The 17,167-nt window shown below is 42.7% G+C and overlaps 1 protein-coding gene across 4 annotated transcripts in view; it reads right to left on the minus strand.

Moving 5' to 3' along the window:
• KIAA1549L (KIAA1549 like) overlaps window positions 1–16,961 on the minus strand; it is a 124,706-nt gene extending 107,745 nt beyond the window's left edge. For 2 of the 4 annotated variants that reach the window (XM_057410957.1, XM_057410956.1), the window contains exon 1: window positions 16,563–16,957. In XM_057410957.1, the coding sequence (XP_057266940.1) occupies window positions 16,563–16,743 (181 nt within the window). In that variant the 5' untranslated portion in view covers window positions 16,744–16,957. Of the gene's footprint in view, window positions 1–16,562 lie in introns of all 4 variants that reach the window. The other 2 variants (XM_057410954.1, XM_057410955.1) reach the window with 2 other exon arrangements.
• Window positions 16,962–17,167: the final 206 nt, after the last annotated feature.

A 17,167-nucleotide genomic window follows, 5' to 3' on the forward strand; every position in this document is an offset into this window, starting at 1 on the left:
CCCATCACAATCAGCAGGCAGGTCCCAAGGATACCCAAAGGCCATTCAAAACCTTCAGAACTCTCAAACGATGCTGCTGTGCTTGTCACTGGGGCTGGTGCTGCTGCTGTGCTTGCCGGCTCTCCCACCGCCGGCTTCTCTTTTCCTGAGTCCAGCTCTTCCTCCTCTGCCTTGCTGGGAAATGCTGCGTGGTCTCCTGCATCCTCCTGGGGCTCGGCGGGCGGCTGCCGGGGGATGCTCTCGGCTGTCGCGGGGCTGGGCTCCTCCGCGGGGCTCGGCTCCTCCGCGGGGCTCGGCTCCTCCGCCGCCTTCTCCCGCTGCTCGGCAGCCGCCTCCTTCCTCTCCTCGCCCTCCCCGACCTCCTCCACCGGCAGCCGTCCCCTCGCGGCCTCCGGCCCCGCTCCCGCCGCCGCCGGTTGCTCCCCGGGGCCGCTCTCCCGGGCCGCTTCGGCTTCCGCCGGCTCCCGGGGCCGCTCCCCCTCGGCTCCCCGCGGCCTCACGAAGATGGAGGCGAGGACGAGGGCCAGGCCGGTGAAGAGCAGCCGGACGGCCAGGTACAAGTCCACGGCCACGTCCGTCCCGCCCTGCTGCTGGAGCCCGCCCGTATTACAAGTCATTGCCATAAAGCACAGTGAGACAAGAACCTTAGCCCAAGCCCCACACTTGATAAACACTAACACAGCAAATACCGGCTCTAAGTAAGTTACAACATTCTGAAGCTGTGAGATCAACAAGAACAACTCTGAGAGCCAATAAATCAGCATTGTGACCAGTGACTATTAATCCGGTCAGATCTGTTGTTATCTCAACCCCTCGTGCCCCACATTGGGCGCCAAAAAATAACTGTCGTGGTTTAAACCAAACCAGACAACTTGTTCACTCACTTCCCAACCCCCCCCCCCCCCCCCCTTCTTTCCCTCCCCCTACTCCTGGAGGGACGGAGAGGAGAATCGAAAAGAATGCAACTCCCACGGGTTGAGATAAGAACAGTTTAGTAACTAAGGTATAACACAAATCACTACTGCTACCACCAATGATAATAATGATAAAGGAAATAACAAGGGAATAGAATACACCACCTCACCACCAGCCGACCGATAACTTGCCCCCCACAGCCCGACCAAGCACTGACTGATACCTCCAACCCTGCAGTCCCAGCCCTTCCAGCTAACTCCCAGTTACCTCCTGGGCATGACGTGCTGTGGTATGGAATACCTCTTTGGTCAGTTTGGGTCAGGTGTCCTGTCTCTGCTTCCTCCCGGCTTCCCCTCCTCCCTGGCAGAGGAGCATGAGGCTCACAAATTCCTTGGCCAGACCAAAACATCCTTGTTATCAGCTCTGTTCCCAGGCCGAAAGTCAAAACACAGCACTGCACCAGCTACCAGAAGGAGAAAAATGACTGCTACTGCTGAACCCAGGACATGGAGACATACACAGAGTTGAGCAGATGGGATAAACAGAAGTGCTCATCTATCTCCTCTAACAAATGTGACACTGTTCCCAGCTTCCTGTCACATTCATTCCTAATGCAGTGTGTGTGGAGGAAAAAAAAAGGGAAGGAAGACAAAGCCTGGAAAAGTGAAGAAGCAGTATGAGGTTAAATAACCTAGTAACATGAAGAAACTCTACAGACAGTTCAATTTAATATCCCAAATCACTGTCTTGTAGAGGTGTAACCCTTTTGGCATCTACTAGCCAACCTGGGAGAACACCCTTGTTTCTCATGGCAGGGTAAAAAGCAAATGTACATCCACTTACAGACAGCAAAGAGGGAACGCTGCTCCATGCCCAGCTGCTGCACTGTCACCTGCAGTTACAGTCACAATCTCGGTACAGCCAACCTGTGTGAAGCAGTGTGGGTGGCTCTGAAGTCAAATGCAAATCACGAGTGAATACAAATTTGAGGAAATAAAGACAAGGAAAGAGCTAGTTTTCATTTCTTTCATGTATTCTGAAACTGCAGTGATTGTTAATGCATTAACATATAAATCATGGAGCTGGGCGCCTTATATTAGATCAAACATTCACAAAAACAGCAACTTTAAAGCTGTTGCCTTCAGATAAACATATGCTGGCCTTACAGAAGCATAGGAAAAAAAGGAGGAACACAGAGAAAAACATATATTTGCATACAATATATTTACATACAAATACATGCTATTACTTAATATGCCAGTCTATCATAGCTACCAAAACTTTCATTGCCATACAAAAGAGCAAGAGATACACACGGGAACAAGAGCAGGGCATTTGTGCACCATCTTGAGAGCTATAGATCAGAGATAGAGGAGTAAGCAGCAGTCTTTGCTCACAGGCAGTACTGAATAATACAAGCATATTGTATCAATTCTGCTGAACTACTGCAACATGAATATTGCTTTCTGCCAACTGTTTTCAATTCTTTACTATAAGCAACATGAAGGGCTGGTCCTTTTTGGTATTTAACACTGAAGGCAGTTATAGATCCTTTGAGGTGAACAAAAGCTACTAAAAAAACTAACCTGCAATACATAAGCTTGCAAACAGGCTCAGAGAAGCCAGCGCCTGCACGAGTGACAAAACAAACATGAAACTAATACAGGCTTGGGACAATTCATCACAAGTGCCTCAGGGGCAGATTTACAAATGATGCATGTAAGTGCCTCATAAAACTTGCAGGAGCTGCCAGCTATGAGAGCTGCATCACACCTACTCACTTGAGAAGCCACCAGCCCCTTGAAGAGGCAGTGCAATTTATGCACTTAAATTATTCCCATGATCTTGCAGGCTCCCACCTGCAACTGCAGGCACCTAGATGTCTTTGTGATTCTCACCAGACAATGCTTTGGTACGTACTGTCTCACTGAAAATTACTGAGCATTGCTGTCTGAAGTACCTATGGCACCTTTAAAACCAAGCCTTAGTGATCCTCAGGTACTTTTGAGTATTTTTTTTTCTTTGACAAAACGATGAAAAGGACAAATGTGAAAAGAAATAGGATATTGTAAAACCTCAGCTTATAGCCCATGAGAGCTTTGATGTAAATTTTAGTTGAATTATTATCATAGAAACATAGAATCACAGAATGGTTTAGGCTGGGTTGGAAAGGACCTTAAGGTCATCTAGTTCCAACCCCTCTGCCACATGTAGGGACACCTTCTACTAGAACCAGGTTGCTCAAAGTCCCCCGCTAATGGGTAGTATTACTCCCATACCTAAAACATCTAGCACTGGGACACAGGGAGTAATACTACATGCCGCTGCATCAGTTTGTCACATCAAAAGAATTACAGGGACATTGAAGCAAATTCAGAAAAGGAATGATTTCTTACTGGCACCCTCCCTTTTCTCTCCTGTAGCTGTGGGAGCACCTTCACAGGCCCTTACCCTGCTATAAGGCAGTGATGAACAGGTCTTAGTTTTGTTCCAGGAGGCAGAACCTGGGATGAGCCAGGGGGAGAAGCTTCTAAGAGCCTCACTTGCTATTTACTTTTAAGCATTTTCTGGAAACTGGAACATACTGCTATTTTTGTACCAAAGTTTATGTTAATTTCATCTTATTTTACCATAAAATCTTAAATCACACTTCATTGTAATGTAAATCACTGATCTGAAAACTACACAATAGGATATGTCCTCTTTTATAGAATCATGGAATCATAGAATAGTTAGGGTTGGAAAGGACCTTAAGATCATCTAGTTCCACCCCCCCTGGCATGGGCAGGTACACCTCACACTAAATCATGCCACCCAAGGCTCTGTCCAAACTGGCTTTTTCCTTCTGTCTCTAAAGAAAAGGCACTAGTGGTCTGCATCACCTCTTTAAGGGCTTAACCCATAAACTTGACACTAGTTAGCAATTTCTTAATAATCTCTTAGAGAAAACCAATCAAACAAAACCAAACAACTTATGTTCAGAAAGATGTTGAGAGTTTGACACTTGTCTGCAAGGCATCTTGGAAGACAGAATATAATCTTGTGCCTTCTCTAAAAATGTGCACTGAGGGGGTTTTGTAGATTTTTTTGTCAATAGCATTGTGGGAAGCTGCTGAAAAGTTTCAATTACTGCCACAGTGATAAATACAGGACCTAGAGCTGCAAGTGAGTACTCAGCAGGATAATGCACATGGATTAAATGAGGACTACTGTGTGTGTGCATGTGTTTATGTAAACAAGAGCATGTGCTGACAGGATTTTTGTTTCAAATAGGAAAAGCCTGGAGAAATAGGTCAGACCTTTTAAAAGCTAATTTGTACTTCTTGGTACCTTGTGTTGGGTGAATGAATCAAGTTGGAACTAGATGAGCTTTAAGGTCCCTTCCAATCCAAACCATTCTGTGATTCTATGACTGAGAAGGATGGCAAAATCCATTGCTTTAGGTTTTTGTTTCCCTAGGAAAGCAAGCAAAATATTAGAAGATGCTAGTTCATGCTCCTTGTGCATTACCTTCCAAATTGTGTTGAAAACTGATGCATTTACAGAATCCCATACAAGTCAATAATACCTTTGTTAAGGATTTCTGACAGCACCATCACTCAGTGAACTGACTAGAGGAAAATAATCATGTATTAGGTAGGCTCTGTAATGCACCACTGGTGATTTGGGTATACCAAACTTCAGGGTCAGGGCTCCCATCCCTTCACCGTGGGTTTTGTGCCAACAACTAAGCAGCAGCGTCCAAATGTAACCCAAGTACAAAACACTACATTTGTTTTGGTCACATTAAAGTCAGAAGGAGCTATTAAAAGAGTTGTAGCAGATGACTGGGTCCCTAAGCATCACAGGCAATAAATTCACATGGCAGTTTTGCTTCATAACTTAAGTCCTACTTGTTCTTTGTCTATTCTAATTACTCCCTGATATGGAATTAATGTAGAAATCAAATTAAATGCTCAGGAAAGTGTACGGATCAGCTGGCCTGAAAAAAAAAAAAAACAAAAAAAACAAAACCACTATTAAAACCAGATAGGTAAATAAGCCAATTTAGAAATGCACAATGTGTTTCTGCCTGTGTGAAGGTACAAACACAAAGCCAAAATGGAGACTCATGACGCCAAGAGCAAAGCAGCCTCTCTGGGTCTTATGGAGGTGTTTGGTAATACTGTGCTACTGGCCAGGTTTTGGTGGCCTTCAGAGAGCATCCCTCTTTGAAGATGATGCTGAGGAGAAATACATTCAGATTTACATTGCTTCTTTTCTGCTAAACCTCCCCAAAAAATGCTATTACACTGAGATGGCTAACACAATGAACTTGTAGCAAGGATATAGCACTGGGACTGCACAGATTGTCTAAACTAAGTCAACCTAAGTTAACTTAAAGTGGAGATGAGAAATTGTTGGTTTACTTGGTTTACACTGAGATTAACTCAGCAAAAGCAACTGTGGGTAGAGAAATAAGTCCCAGTAAAATTGATAGGGGCCTCCTTTCTTCTTGAATTTACAGTGAGAGAATAGCCCATGATAATTGTTTCACAATAAATACATGAAGAAAAAAATCGCTTTCAAAACAGCAAGATCTATGAATGTATTACTAACTCAGCATTGGTGATGCTCCTACAATTTGTGACATTTCAGCAGCAAAATGCGCAAAAACATGGTTTTTAAAAGCCTGAGTTCATTGAATGTAAATACTGCTGTCAATGCAGCAAACACACATGCTATTTAAGGTAAATTAATTTTTAAAGCTGATTATATAAAAAAGCATATATAATTCTGTCTCTTAGAATCTCTGTAATCAGGAGCCACGCAACAAAACCCAAGCAGACAAGAACAGCAGTGTAACTAATGCTTTCCAAAGACTTGCACACTCCAGTAAAGACCATGAAGTATTTGACACGTTCCAATGCAGTACCTGAGGGACAGCAAGCAGGCAGTCAATATAGAAAACTGTACAGAAGCCCTACAAAACTAAATGCATAGACCACGTGGCACAACTTCCATAAGGAAACATGGCAGAAGAGCTGAAAATCTCCAGACAAATCACCAAATCTGCTCACTCACAGACAAATCACTCACTGCTCACTCACACTGTCTGTTAGTACCACATAAAAACAGGTAGAGAACTGCAGGTTTAAACTAGAGGTGGTAGAAAAAATGAGATGCTCCCCTGCAAATTCTGCTTATGTTAATCTCTTTTATTCCAAAATACTGGAAGAATATTTACTATTTCTTCAAGAAGCTGAAGAACTCCCCTGGTTCCACAGCTGAGAGAATACAAACCCCCAACAAGTGCTGTGAGCCACACGAGACACTTGTTTGAGTGACTTCATCGTCACTCTTCTTGAATATTACTGTGTTTTCTCTAGCAAAGACAGCATAATCAGTAAGCTCAAAAATTCTCTTAAGAACAAGTTTTACAACACAGTGGGATATGTACACGTTGGCAAATTCTTAAAATTAATCTCTGTTATACACCATTGACAAAAACATTGCAGAAACCTCATCTAAATGCCACTCTATCAACACTGTTGGTATATATTTTAAGAACAAAAAATCAAGTCATGCATAAAAATCCATTTAATCTGTTTCCCCAATCTCATTGCCACCTCAGTTACAAGAATCCACTTGTATTAAATACAAAGCAAATAAAGTACATTCTTTTCTCCAAAGCGAGGTTATGTTTCCCCTTTAGACATAGAAATTATCAAAGGTGCAGTAAAAATAATAGTTTCGCTAAGGAGACTGTAGCATGAGCTGCAATGGCAACCCTTCAATTATTTACAGGAATAAATGCTAATATTTACATTGAGAGGCATACTAATACAAAAAAAGCGTTATAAGTGTTACTCCAATGAGAATAAGTCTTATTTCATACAGGAATGATGTAATAAAGGAGTGTTACTTTTCACTATGTAATTGCTATCATGGTGGGTTTTTTTAACTTTTAATATGTTTAAACAGCACAGAAGAGAAAGAATGACATTCTGATATTAAAAAGACTATCAAAGAGGAAGGTGCTCTGCAATGAATAAATCTTTGCAGAATTACACATCCCGTGCCTAAAAGGCAAACCCATGCTGTTTCTACCAGGATATGCTGGAACACCCAGATACACGCCTGGATACTGAAAAGGTAGAATTTGCTGCTCACAGCAGCTTTCACACATATAAATTGACTTACTGTTTTGAGAAGCTGACAGTGGATGATGTGAGGTAAGAAGCATGCATTTTTTAAATTTAATTACTCCTAAATTATTTTTCTACAAAAGCAAAGGCACCAAGAGAGACCAAACTTTTTAAGAGAAGCATGAATCAATATACTTCGTTGTCTTCACTCTCAACAAAGCATGAGTGAGAAGATTTGAAATACACATAGCACTGTATTTTTCTTTTCCTTCTAGAAAGAAAAGTCAGCAATATCAAAACAACAATGAGATGCCACTCTGAACTGAAGTTCCTGATATTCCTGAAAATGTCATATCCACACAGAGTAGAAGTACAGCTGTCTCAGTATTACACCAGTTCAACTAATGCAGATAACTCGGTTTTCTGGCTAACAATTATATCTACTGAAACAACTACCATTTATTTAAGGGGGAAAACAATTCTAAGAAGGCACAGATAACTCAAATATCACACTACAGTTATTTAGCTTCCAGATTATTCCTTACTGTGTTTTATTTACATTGTCCTGAAAGGCTCAGCAGATGAGCAGTACAACTTGTTAATTTCAGTTTGTTTAAACATGCACATATTATAATTTATATTTTTTTAGTGCTAATTATTCATATTATTGTGTTTGTCCATGCAGGGACGTAGGAAACACCACCCTGAACCGAACAGGATCCATCTGGTCTCCATCAGTCAGTGCAGCCGGGTACTACCACGGAGTGAAGCAGACCTACATTTTGGGGGTTCCTAAAGATCCCATTTTGTGGCAGCGAGTGCTACAGCTACAGGGAGTGTAAAGCAGCATTGACTGGTTCTGAATTAGACTTTTTTTTCCTTTTTTTCTCAATTGCTGATTGTCCCCTTATTCCTAGTGCTAGGAGACAAAGCAAACACAGAATAGTATTTATCTTTGTTCTATAATATTGTGGCATTTAAACAGGGTAAATGGAAACTGTCAAGCAGACATTTTGATATTGCTGGCAATGATGGACTAGATTAGCAAAGAAAGGATTTGACTAATGATGAACAAAAAGAATATGGTATAATTAATGCCCAGGAACAATTTTTTATGGATCACTTTGATTTTATATTTCTATCAGACTACAAATTTGATCTAATATTCTTAGATTTCAATGAAGCATTTGACTTTATATCTCACATTTTGATTAATAAAATATAAAGTGAATATGGTGCATATGTAATAGATTTTAAATGATCAAATTGAGCAGCAATGCTTCTAATGACTCCCACAGGGACTGATTCTCAGCCTATTACTGAACATTTCTCTCAGTAACCTGGAGGAAGTCAAAACTCTCTGATAAAAGTTCTGAGATGACAACTGGAAAGGTGATGAACAATGAAGCTGGCAGGCAGATGCAGTCAAGTATCAGATCATATATCTGGGAATAAAGACTACCAACCAAGTTCATGGGATAAGCGTGTCTGTGTAGGGGAGTAGTGATGAAGGGTTATGTTGCTGAGCAGACTTCAACTTCCACAGGTAGGAGAAGCTTCAGGCATTGTCAATCTTGCTTCTCTTGATTATACCAAAGTCTGCTAAGTAGGCTTACTCTAAAAAAATAAATCTTGGAAGCAGAGGTGAATAATCAGATCAATGGGAAGTCCTACAGGAATAGTCTTAATTCACTTCTTACATATGGGGAGATCAGCACTACAACAAAAAATTATATCTGACACTGATGCTAATGATTGCTCCTGATGAACCAGAAATACCAGACCAGCTCTGGAAGCTGTAGTTCTAGAGAGACATCAGACTGGAAAAATTTCAAACAGGACCCACAAGAATGATGAAAGATATAGAAAATATGTCTTTGAGCCGTCTGAGAACTCCAAGTAAAAGGCATGACTTGATCACAGTGTAAGAGCATGTAAGCATGGAAAAGTGATTTTGGAGCTCCTCAGTCTGGTAAACAGGGTGGCTAGAAAACACAACGGGACAGTTCTGAAACTATATATATTTCCAAACATGATAGTAATGCCCATCAGCAATAATTGTGGTGAGCTGCCCAGCCCTTGAAAAAAAATAACCCAGATTGCATAGTCTTTAAAGGGTTACCCAGAGCTGCCACACTTGTATCAGTCACTAAAACAAAGAGAAATCTTACAGAGCACCTTAGGCAGAAGACAAATTTGACATCAGTGTGAGCTAAATGCCTAGAAATCTTTTGCCGACACAATTTTTTTCATGTACTGTACTCTTTATGGCTCATCACTGCCCTCTCCAACTTGCACTATTTTTTCAGATGACCAGAGGAAATGTTGCACATGCTCGGGAACAACCCAACCTGGTCAACAGGATTGTTTTATATGGCTTCTCAGTAAAACATAAAGGTGTTTCAGAGCTCTTGGTAAAAAACCTTTTGGAAATAACTCAATAATTTCATATTAGTTATGTAGCAGGACTTCATAAACTATTCACAGGTATTTCATTAGCCAAAGAAAATAAAAGGTAGGTATAGAAAATAATACTTTTCTTAATAACAGTGGAGCCACAAACAGAAACCTACAAAATGTCTAGTCAACACTCCTCCTTATTTGCCTAGCAAACAAACACTGTCTTTAGCCAATTTAGAACCTAAAATCTAATTCTCTAATAAGTCAAATTCTCATTTTTCAATAGCAATGAATTTTGGATGTCAAACCTTGCACAGGGGAATATATTGATAAATTCAGCAGGTTGCAGTTTTGAAAACATCTCTGTTACTAACCACTACAAGCAAAAGGTGGGCAATTTCAAGTGTGTTTATGGACAACCAGTCAACAGTGGACAGTTTTTTCAAGTCTACTTTTATGTGAGTATCTAATTCAGCAGCTACACTCAGTATGAAGAAAAAAATAGGCTTTGAGACTTTCAGAGTTAGTGAACATCAAGAAATTTAGACAAACCAAGCTGAGAATACTGAACTACCATAACCACGAAGCCCGAATCTGTCTTGAAGTCGTTCAGCCAATATGTTTTACCACAAGATTAGAAGAGCATTTTTAAAATAATTGTGTCATGGAAGGCCAGACTAAAATATGCTAAATAAAACCAAATTATCAGTTCTAAGGATTTCTTAAAATGACCCCTAAATTTCAGTTTAAAGACCTCACACTGAAAACATAATACAAAGATGGAAAACTATGAGAATCCATTCCTTTTCTTAAATAGCTATGACCCCTATAAAAATCTAGTTTTTCATCACTGATACATTCATCCACCAAAGCTATTCATCAGATTAAAAGACAACTACACGAAGAAAGGACTAGGTAAGTCTGTAACAGTTCCTTCTAAATCAGCTTTTCAGAACTTCAGCGATGAACAACATCACATAATCTGAATCATTTTTATTATTTTCAAAACAAAAAACAGCTACTTGGTAACAAACTGTTCCCACAGATAAACTTCCACTTTTCAACTCTTTTCTTGCCATTTCTACATCAGTTGCCAGCATACTTTGCTGGCCTCAATTACTTCATTGTTTAAGAAATACCAAGGAAAACTAATACATCTTTGTTTTTCATTCCTGTGGAATCTTTTTTACATTTTAATTTCCATGCATTTAAACATTTAGCCTTTCTTTTGACTTGCTAACAGCTGTCTCTCAGCATTGTGAAGTTACATATATTTCTGTAAGAATGTCTTTTTGTACCCTAGCTAGTAAATATTTGAGGTTTAATTTACAAAATCCATACCTCTCAAAGACAGGGCAACAATTCATTTAAAGACTTTTTACATATTTTCAGATATAGATACTGCAGTGAGAGCATCATATTGATAAAGAGGCGAGTGATGCAGGATAGTTCTGCTTCTTTTTTATTACCTGGTATACAGATGGATTTTAATTTATATTGTCTTGCTTCAGGAATTTTTTATCACCAGCCATCTGCATGAGCACTTAGGAAAACACATGATCAGTAGGTATATTGTCTACAAAGACGTTTCTAGAGAGCACTGCATTCAACACAAGGGCTTTTCAGTTGTAATAAAGAAAACGCGTAGATGTGAAGGCAATTCAGGAGAAATTTCAAAAGAAGAGCTATTGTTGCTTCCCCAGCTGATGCATCAGACCTCATGATAGTACCTGAAAACTGGAGAATACGCCCAGAACACCTACGAATCATCTGAGGTACTTCCCTTAAAAGACCAACACTGGTGTACTGCTAACAGGCGATAAAACAATAGACAAGGTACTGTAGATGTTTCAAATTTACAGCAATGTGTAGTGGAGAATATGTAGAAACAGGCACTGTCCTCTAAGCCTCGATTTTTATTTTTAACATCTTCAAATGGTCTTTTCATTTTTCCTTCCTCCATTCTGCTCCCAGAATCCAGAAAGACATTTTTCCTGATTAAACCTCAAGATCAAATAGAAATATTGTCTGTTACATCTTGCTATACACACTGTATATCTCTTATACCCGCAGCAGTAATTGTTATTTAAATATTAATAACATAATAATTTCTTTTCTCCCAAAATGGACCCATAGTACTTATATCTTCAGGCTATTCATTTTCTGCAATAACTCCTCCTTTTAAAAGGGAGTCATCAAACTGAGTCACTTTGAAGGTGTTTGTCTGAATGGCGGGTAAAGGGTAATTTAGCCCAGAAAGCAGGACCCCACAGCCTCAGAGGAGGCTGCAGAGAGAGCAGATGTATCACCCCAGCTACAGCAGTGGAAGCTTCTCCTCTCTGGTTCTGTTTAGAGCTGTGCTTTTGCCTTCCTAAGGGCAGCCTCTGAACAAGCACCTCTGGCACTCAGGCAGGATTAGCACTACCTGCTCTGCTCTGTCCCAGTCTATTTTACCTAGATTTTTTTTTCCATTCCTGTTTCTTTTGGCAGAAAAACTGAACACCTTCAGCTCAAGTATATAAGTGTTATTTCCTTGATTTTTAAAAAATCATTTCTAGTTTTTTCTTCACACATCTGACCCTTAAAATTCAAGAGGCAATCTCAGGCACAAAACCCAACTGTGCCAAGAACACTACGACTACTCCAGCAGCAAACTGCTCTGTGTGAGATGTACAGGAACTGTTTTTCCTGTATCCTGCACTAGGAATGTTTTTCGTGGGGTGTTTTAACTGAGAAATGCCATGTGTTCAAAGACCACCCGCGCTACTCCACCTTGCTAGTAGGAAGGCAGCGTCTTACCCATGGCCCTGAGGGCTAGCAGTAAAATGCAGATCAGTTCAGCCAGTGCAGTAGTTTCTTCCTTGGACCCAGCAGAAGGGAGTTAAAACACTAAATAACCACTTAAATGCTGATTATTTTTTAACGAAATGTTGACATGTTTGGACACTGAAGCGTGAATTCATATGCATATATGACCAGCATTTACTTTAGCAGAAACAACCATTCCCACATGACTGAGAAAATGCCATAAATAGAAAATGACTCCTGGTCCTCTTTGTCTTGTTCATCACCCTGACCTCAAGCAAGTGTCAGAGATTTCAGAAAACAGTGCAGTGAGGGTTAGGAGGGTGCAACATATCATAACATACTGGATGACTGAACGTGTCTGAAAGTAAGGTTTAGAAGTTCTTCTCTAACCACAGGTCTCGAACTGCAAGTCAGCATTCCTTACAGGCAAAACACGGGCACCCTTCAACCTCATCTGAGATACCAGGTACTTATCTTAATCTACAGAGAACAGTTTCATCAAAGTTGTTTCAATATACATGAGTTAAAATTATGATGAATACTTTAATAAAGTAGATGAATACATCGGGTAATGTGGAGAATAACTCGGATAGATACAGGAATGTAGTGGAAGAAGGTAACTCATGATTGTGGATCTATACCAAGCATACCCATCAAATGCTCAACTACTCCCAGGGAAGCACCTTTCTGCATGCTCCTAGTAGCCTAATCTTTCAGCCCATGCTGGAGTTTCCTGGTTTGTTTGAACTTTTCACTATTCTTTAACAAAATATCTGAGCTATCTGCACGTATTTGGTTCTGTTGAGATCATCAGAGAGACAATTAAAAGAGCAACACAACCTGTCTGAAACTGTTGATTTCCTAAAATGCTGGACTGGTAATTCCGGAAAGTAACCACAGGAGGTGTTTTTTTCTACGTCTTCACCAATTTCCTCGAGGCGGAGCTGGATGCTCACAGTCCTTGCCTCCGCAGCAGCTCCTTCAGCAATGAGAACACCAACTCTTACACATCCGGATGTGGCAATTCTGGCAGTTTTTATGGAGTTCCAGGAGCTGAGAGGCACTGGATCAGTGCTCAGGTAGCTGTCATCCATCAAGAGCCATGGCTCGCAGGAGGTGAGACTGGCAGCGTAGCAGCTGGCACGGAGCACTCTCTGAGTTGTTCAGTCACAGCTTCAGCTGCCAGAACCAGCCACTGCGCTGGAGGTGTCCTTATCATTCTAGAAATGGCTGGTAATTAAGGTGAGATCTCACTGTGCTAATGTTCAGCCAAGGCAGGAAGAAATGGACCTTTCCCTGGCAACTTTATCATTCAAGCAGGCTACATAAACAAGCAAAATGGATGATGGAAAATATAAAAGGTCTATTTTAACATTTCTTAACATTTTCTCTCCCGTGCACCCCTCTGATCAGCTAATTAAAGGTCATGGACCACACAACTGGGAGCAACATGCCTTCTCCTCCACTTTTCTTAAACAATAGTGCCATGTGTATTTACCAGATGAGAGATGGTCCCCCGAGACCAGATCAGCTTTCAATAGCTGCCTTTCAAAGTTTCACCCATTTCAGAATCTGCTTCTCTCTCCTTCTCCCAAGGAAAATGGTTGCCCATGGTTCATGCCTCTGGTTCACAAGGGGGTTTCCTCTGGCTGGAGCATATTCCCCCATTCATTTTCTGGGTCATTACTTTTCCTCTTTCTTGACAGATATATTAATTTTGAGAGGTTTTTTTCACACTTATTGTTCTGTAATCCATCAGAAATCACAGTTATGTGCTTCTGATTATGGTGGGAAATGTAGTTTTATTTTCAATCTGAATTCAAGCAGTGGTCCTGGGGATGATGTATCACAGAAATGAATGCTTAACTCTGTGTGTCAGTGAGCAAGTTTGTATGTATCCAGCTAAAGAAGCATAAAATACTTCTAAAATTAAAAATAAAGCTTCTCATCTGCTGCTTGAAACCTAATCACTCTCGATGGTGAAATTGTCCTGAGCCCTCAGCAAACCTGAGGTCTGGCTCTGAGCCTCTGACACAGAGATAACCAATCTCCTTTTCCCAAAGCCTCATAGCACATCATCTCATCCCGTCAGGGTCTCTTTTCAGGGAGATCTTGTTCCTTTGCATTGAATTTTTTTGTAGTCAAAGGAAATACTGCAAGCAGAGCTATTCAAAATCATCTCAGGGATCAGGAAACTTGAGAGTTGTCTTCTGAAGCACTGGCATCACACTAAAATGTCTCTCTTTACCCTCTGTACCCGAGTTTCCTGCTTCACCCTCACACAGAGTGATGCCATGTGTTGCACATAAATCCAACGGAAGAACCAAGCGTTCATCTGTGTTTACATATGCACAGGCATAATCTTCCCATAGATGAAAATACTCTCCAGTAGAGAAAGCTGCAGCAAAAATGGTGCACAACAAATGCTCTTCCCAGTGTTTAATGCATCATATAACTCCACTTGGACTTCATGGCAGTAGAGCTGCTATGTGAACTACGTACTTTACAGTAATAATCACAGACACCAGTAACAGCACATTTGCTTAACAGAAATCCAGGAGTAAGCATAGCCTGCCCTATGTAAACATATAGAAAATAACCTTCTTAGACATAACTAATACTACTGATTGCCTTTACTATGTGTTTTGCTCACAACTTCAATGGCAGACAGCATTTCCTGTGCTCTGTCTCACTGGAATACAGATCTGTTCAGGTTGATTCAATGCATGCACCTTAGCAATTGTAATTATTGATGAACATTGCATAGGACTAATAAAGTCTTACTTGCAACTTCAGCTGTCATGCTCAAAGCTGTAAAGTACACCAGGTTATGTTAAGCACCTTAACATGGCTACCTGATGGTTTGAAATTCTCAAGTAAATGACTACTGGTGACACCACTTCCCACTGTGTATGTTATGCAGGCTATTGGCTTAGCACTGTTGTAAATTTTCATCTCATTTTTTTATAGCTGTAGGCTGTTCGACACCTACAAATATGTTTTTTAACTCTCAGATTTCCTCACTTCCAAGTAAGATAACGGCTGTGTCATAAAAACCACAGACCACAAAAGAAGAAACACAAAATGCTTTTCATTCTACTCCTGAACCCAGTGATCAGGTGTGAAGTGTCTTGTTGCATTGTCAGAAACACCTCAGCTTTTAGAATTCAGCTCTGTGAGGCTGGCAACCTCTGAATGAAGACACAGCTCATAATTCAGACATAGCACCAGAGTTCATGTGAAATCCAAGCTGAATTAACAAGCACAGGTAAAAAAATCTGCCATTCCTCCAATCACAGGTCAATTTACCTTACAGAGATCAATCAAACCACAGTATTGACATGTTCAGAACAAGTCATGAAGTAAGAGGCCCTGTTCCACCAACCTACAACCTGCAAACAAGGAACCTGATGACATTATAAAACTGACACCAATTGCTTATGATTACTGTACATTTGTGTTAACAGCTTCAAAACGTGGATCCACACCTCTGCTCTTTTCTTAAATCCATGGGATTAATCTATCCATATACCAATTCTAACCTCTTTCAGTTATTTTAGCATAGCCTTAGAATTATATTTGGCATCTCTATCTGGCACATACAATAACTACTAGCAACAGTAACTGCTTCTGCATTGAGGTCACCGGGTGTATCGACTGCTGTGAGAAGTCGGGAGAGTGCAGAACACTTCCTGACTCAGAAAGTCAAGGGAAATGGGGAAAATATAACCCAGAAATTGTCGGAGCTCTCAGCTGCATTCGCGCTGTAGCGCTCGGATTTCAGCAGAGCCTGCCCTCTCCTAACCCCTCCTCACCTTCCCCTCCTCCCCGCCACACACTTACGGAAGCGCTAGAAACGGTCCTTTGGTTTAACAAAAGCTTCTGCCCGTCCCTCTTTCTCCGCAAGGAACGAGACCTAATCCAACCAGCCTGTCCCATAGGAAAAGCTGTTATTTGCGCGTGAGCCAGGAAGGCCAGGGAGATGATTGCCGCGCAGGCTGCCTACAGGAAAAGGCAGAAAACCTGAGCATCCCCTCTTCACAGCTGAACGGGTAAAGAAGGATGCAGGAGACAATGAGGAAGAGCCCGGCTTCACACACACACACAAACACACGCACCCCCTCCTGCAGTGTTACACGGCGCTGGGTAGATTTCGCCGTTTCGCTCCCTCGCCTTTGGAAGCCGGGCTCCGGCAGACGGGAGTCCCTCTGCCCCTGCAGAGGCGAGCCTCCCGCAGTCTGGCCCTTCCCTCTCCGCGGGCAGGGCGGTGGCAGCGCCCGGCTCCCCTCCGCCGTACTCACTGCTCCTTACCCGGCTGTGCACGGGCGCTCGGCAGCACGGCGGCGATCACCCCCAGCAGCACGACGGCCGCAGCCAGGCCCGCTCGGCCTCCCTCCGGTGGGACGCGGCGGGGCAGCGCGGTGCCGGGCGCTCCGCCGCGTCCCGTGGGGCGCCCCCAGCTCCGCCGGCCGCCCGCCGCCCGCTGACACATCCCCGCGCCTCGCACGGCCCCACCGTGGCTCAGCGGGCAGCGTTGCCCATGGCAGCGCCGGGCTCTAGAGCAGCGGCTGCGCAGGGAGGCGGCCGAGCAATGGCGGGGGGCACCGCATGCTGCCGGTGGCTCTGCCCGGGGCCCCTCAGCGGCGCCGCGGCCCCTCAAGCTCCGGCTCGGGAGGTAGCTTCATCGACAAAGGGCTCACGTCGCCGTCAGTCCCGGCCCCGCTCCCCGCCCTCCGAGCGCGGGGAGGCGGGGAGCGGAGGCGGCGCTGCCGGGGCCGCGGGGACCCCCTGCACCGCCCAGCGGGGAGTCCGACGCCCGGCCCCGCTGAGCCGCGGCCACCCCGCAGCTTTGGGCAGGGCAGCGGGAACAGGTCGGGCAGGGGCAGGGCAGGGCAGGGTGAGCAGGGCGCTGTCCA

Source organism: Pezoporus wallicus, unplaced genomic scaffold (assembly GCF_028554395.1).
Source record: "Pezoporus wallicus isolate ANWC-B61680 ecotype Strahan unplaced genomic scaffold, APGP_CSIRO_Pwel_v1 contig_5958, whole genome shotgun sequence".
NCBI classification, from domain to species: domain Eukaryota; kingdom Metazoa; phylum Chordata; class Aves; order Psittaciformes; family Psittacidae; genus Pezoporus; species Pezoporus wallicus.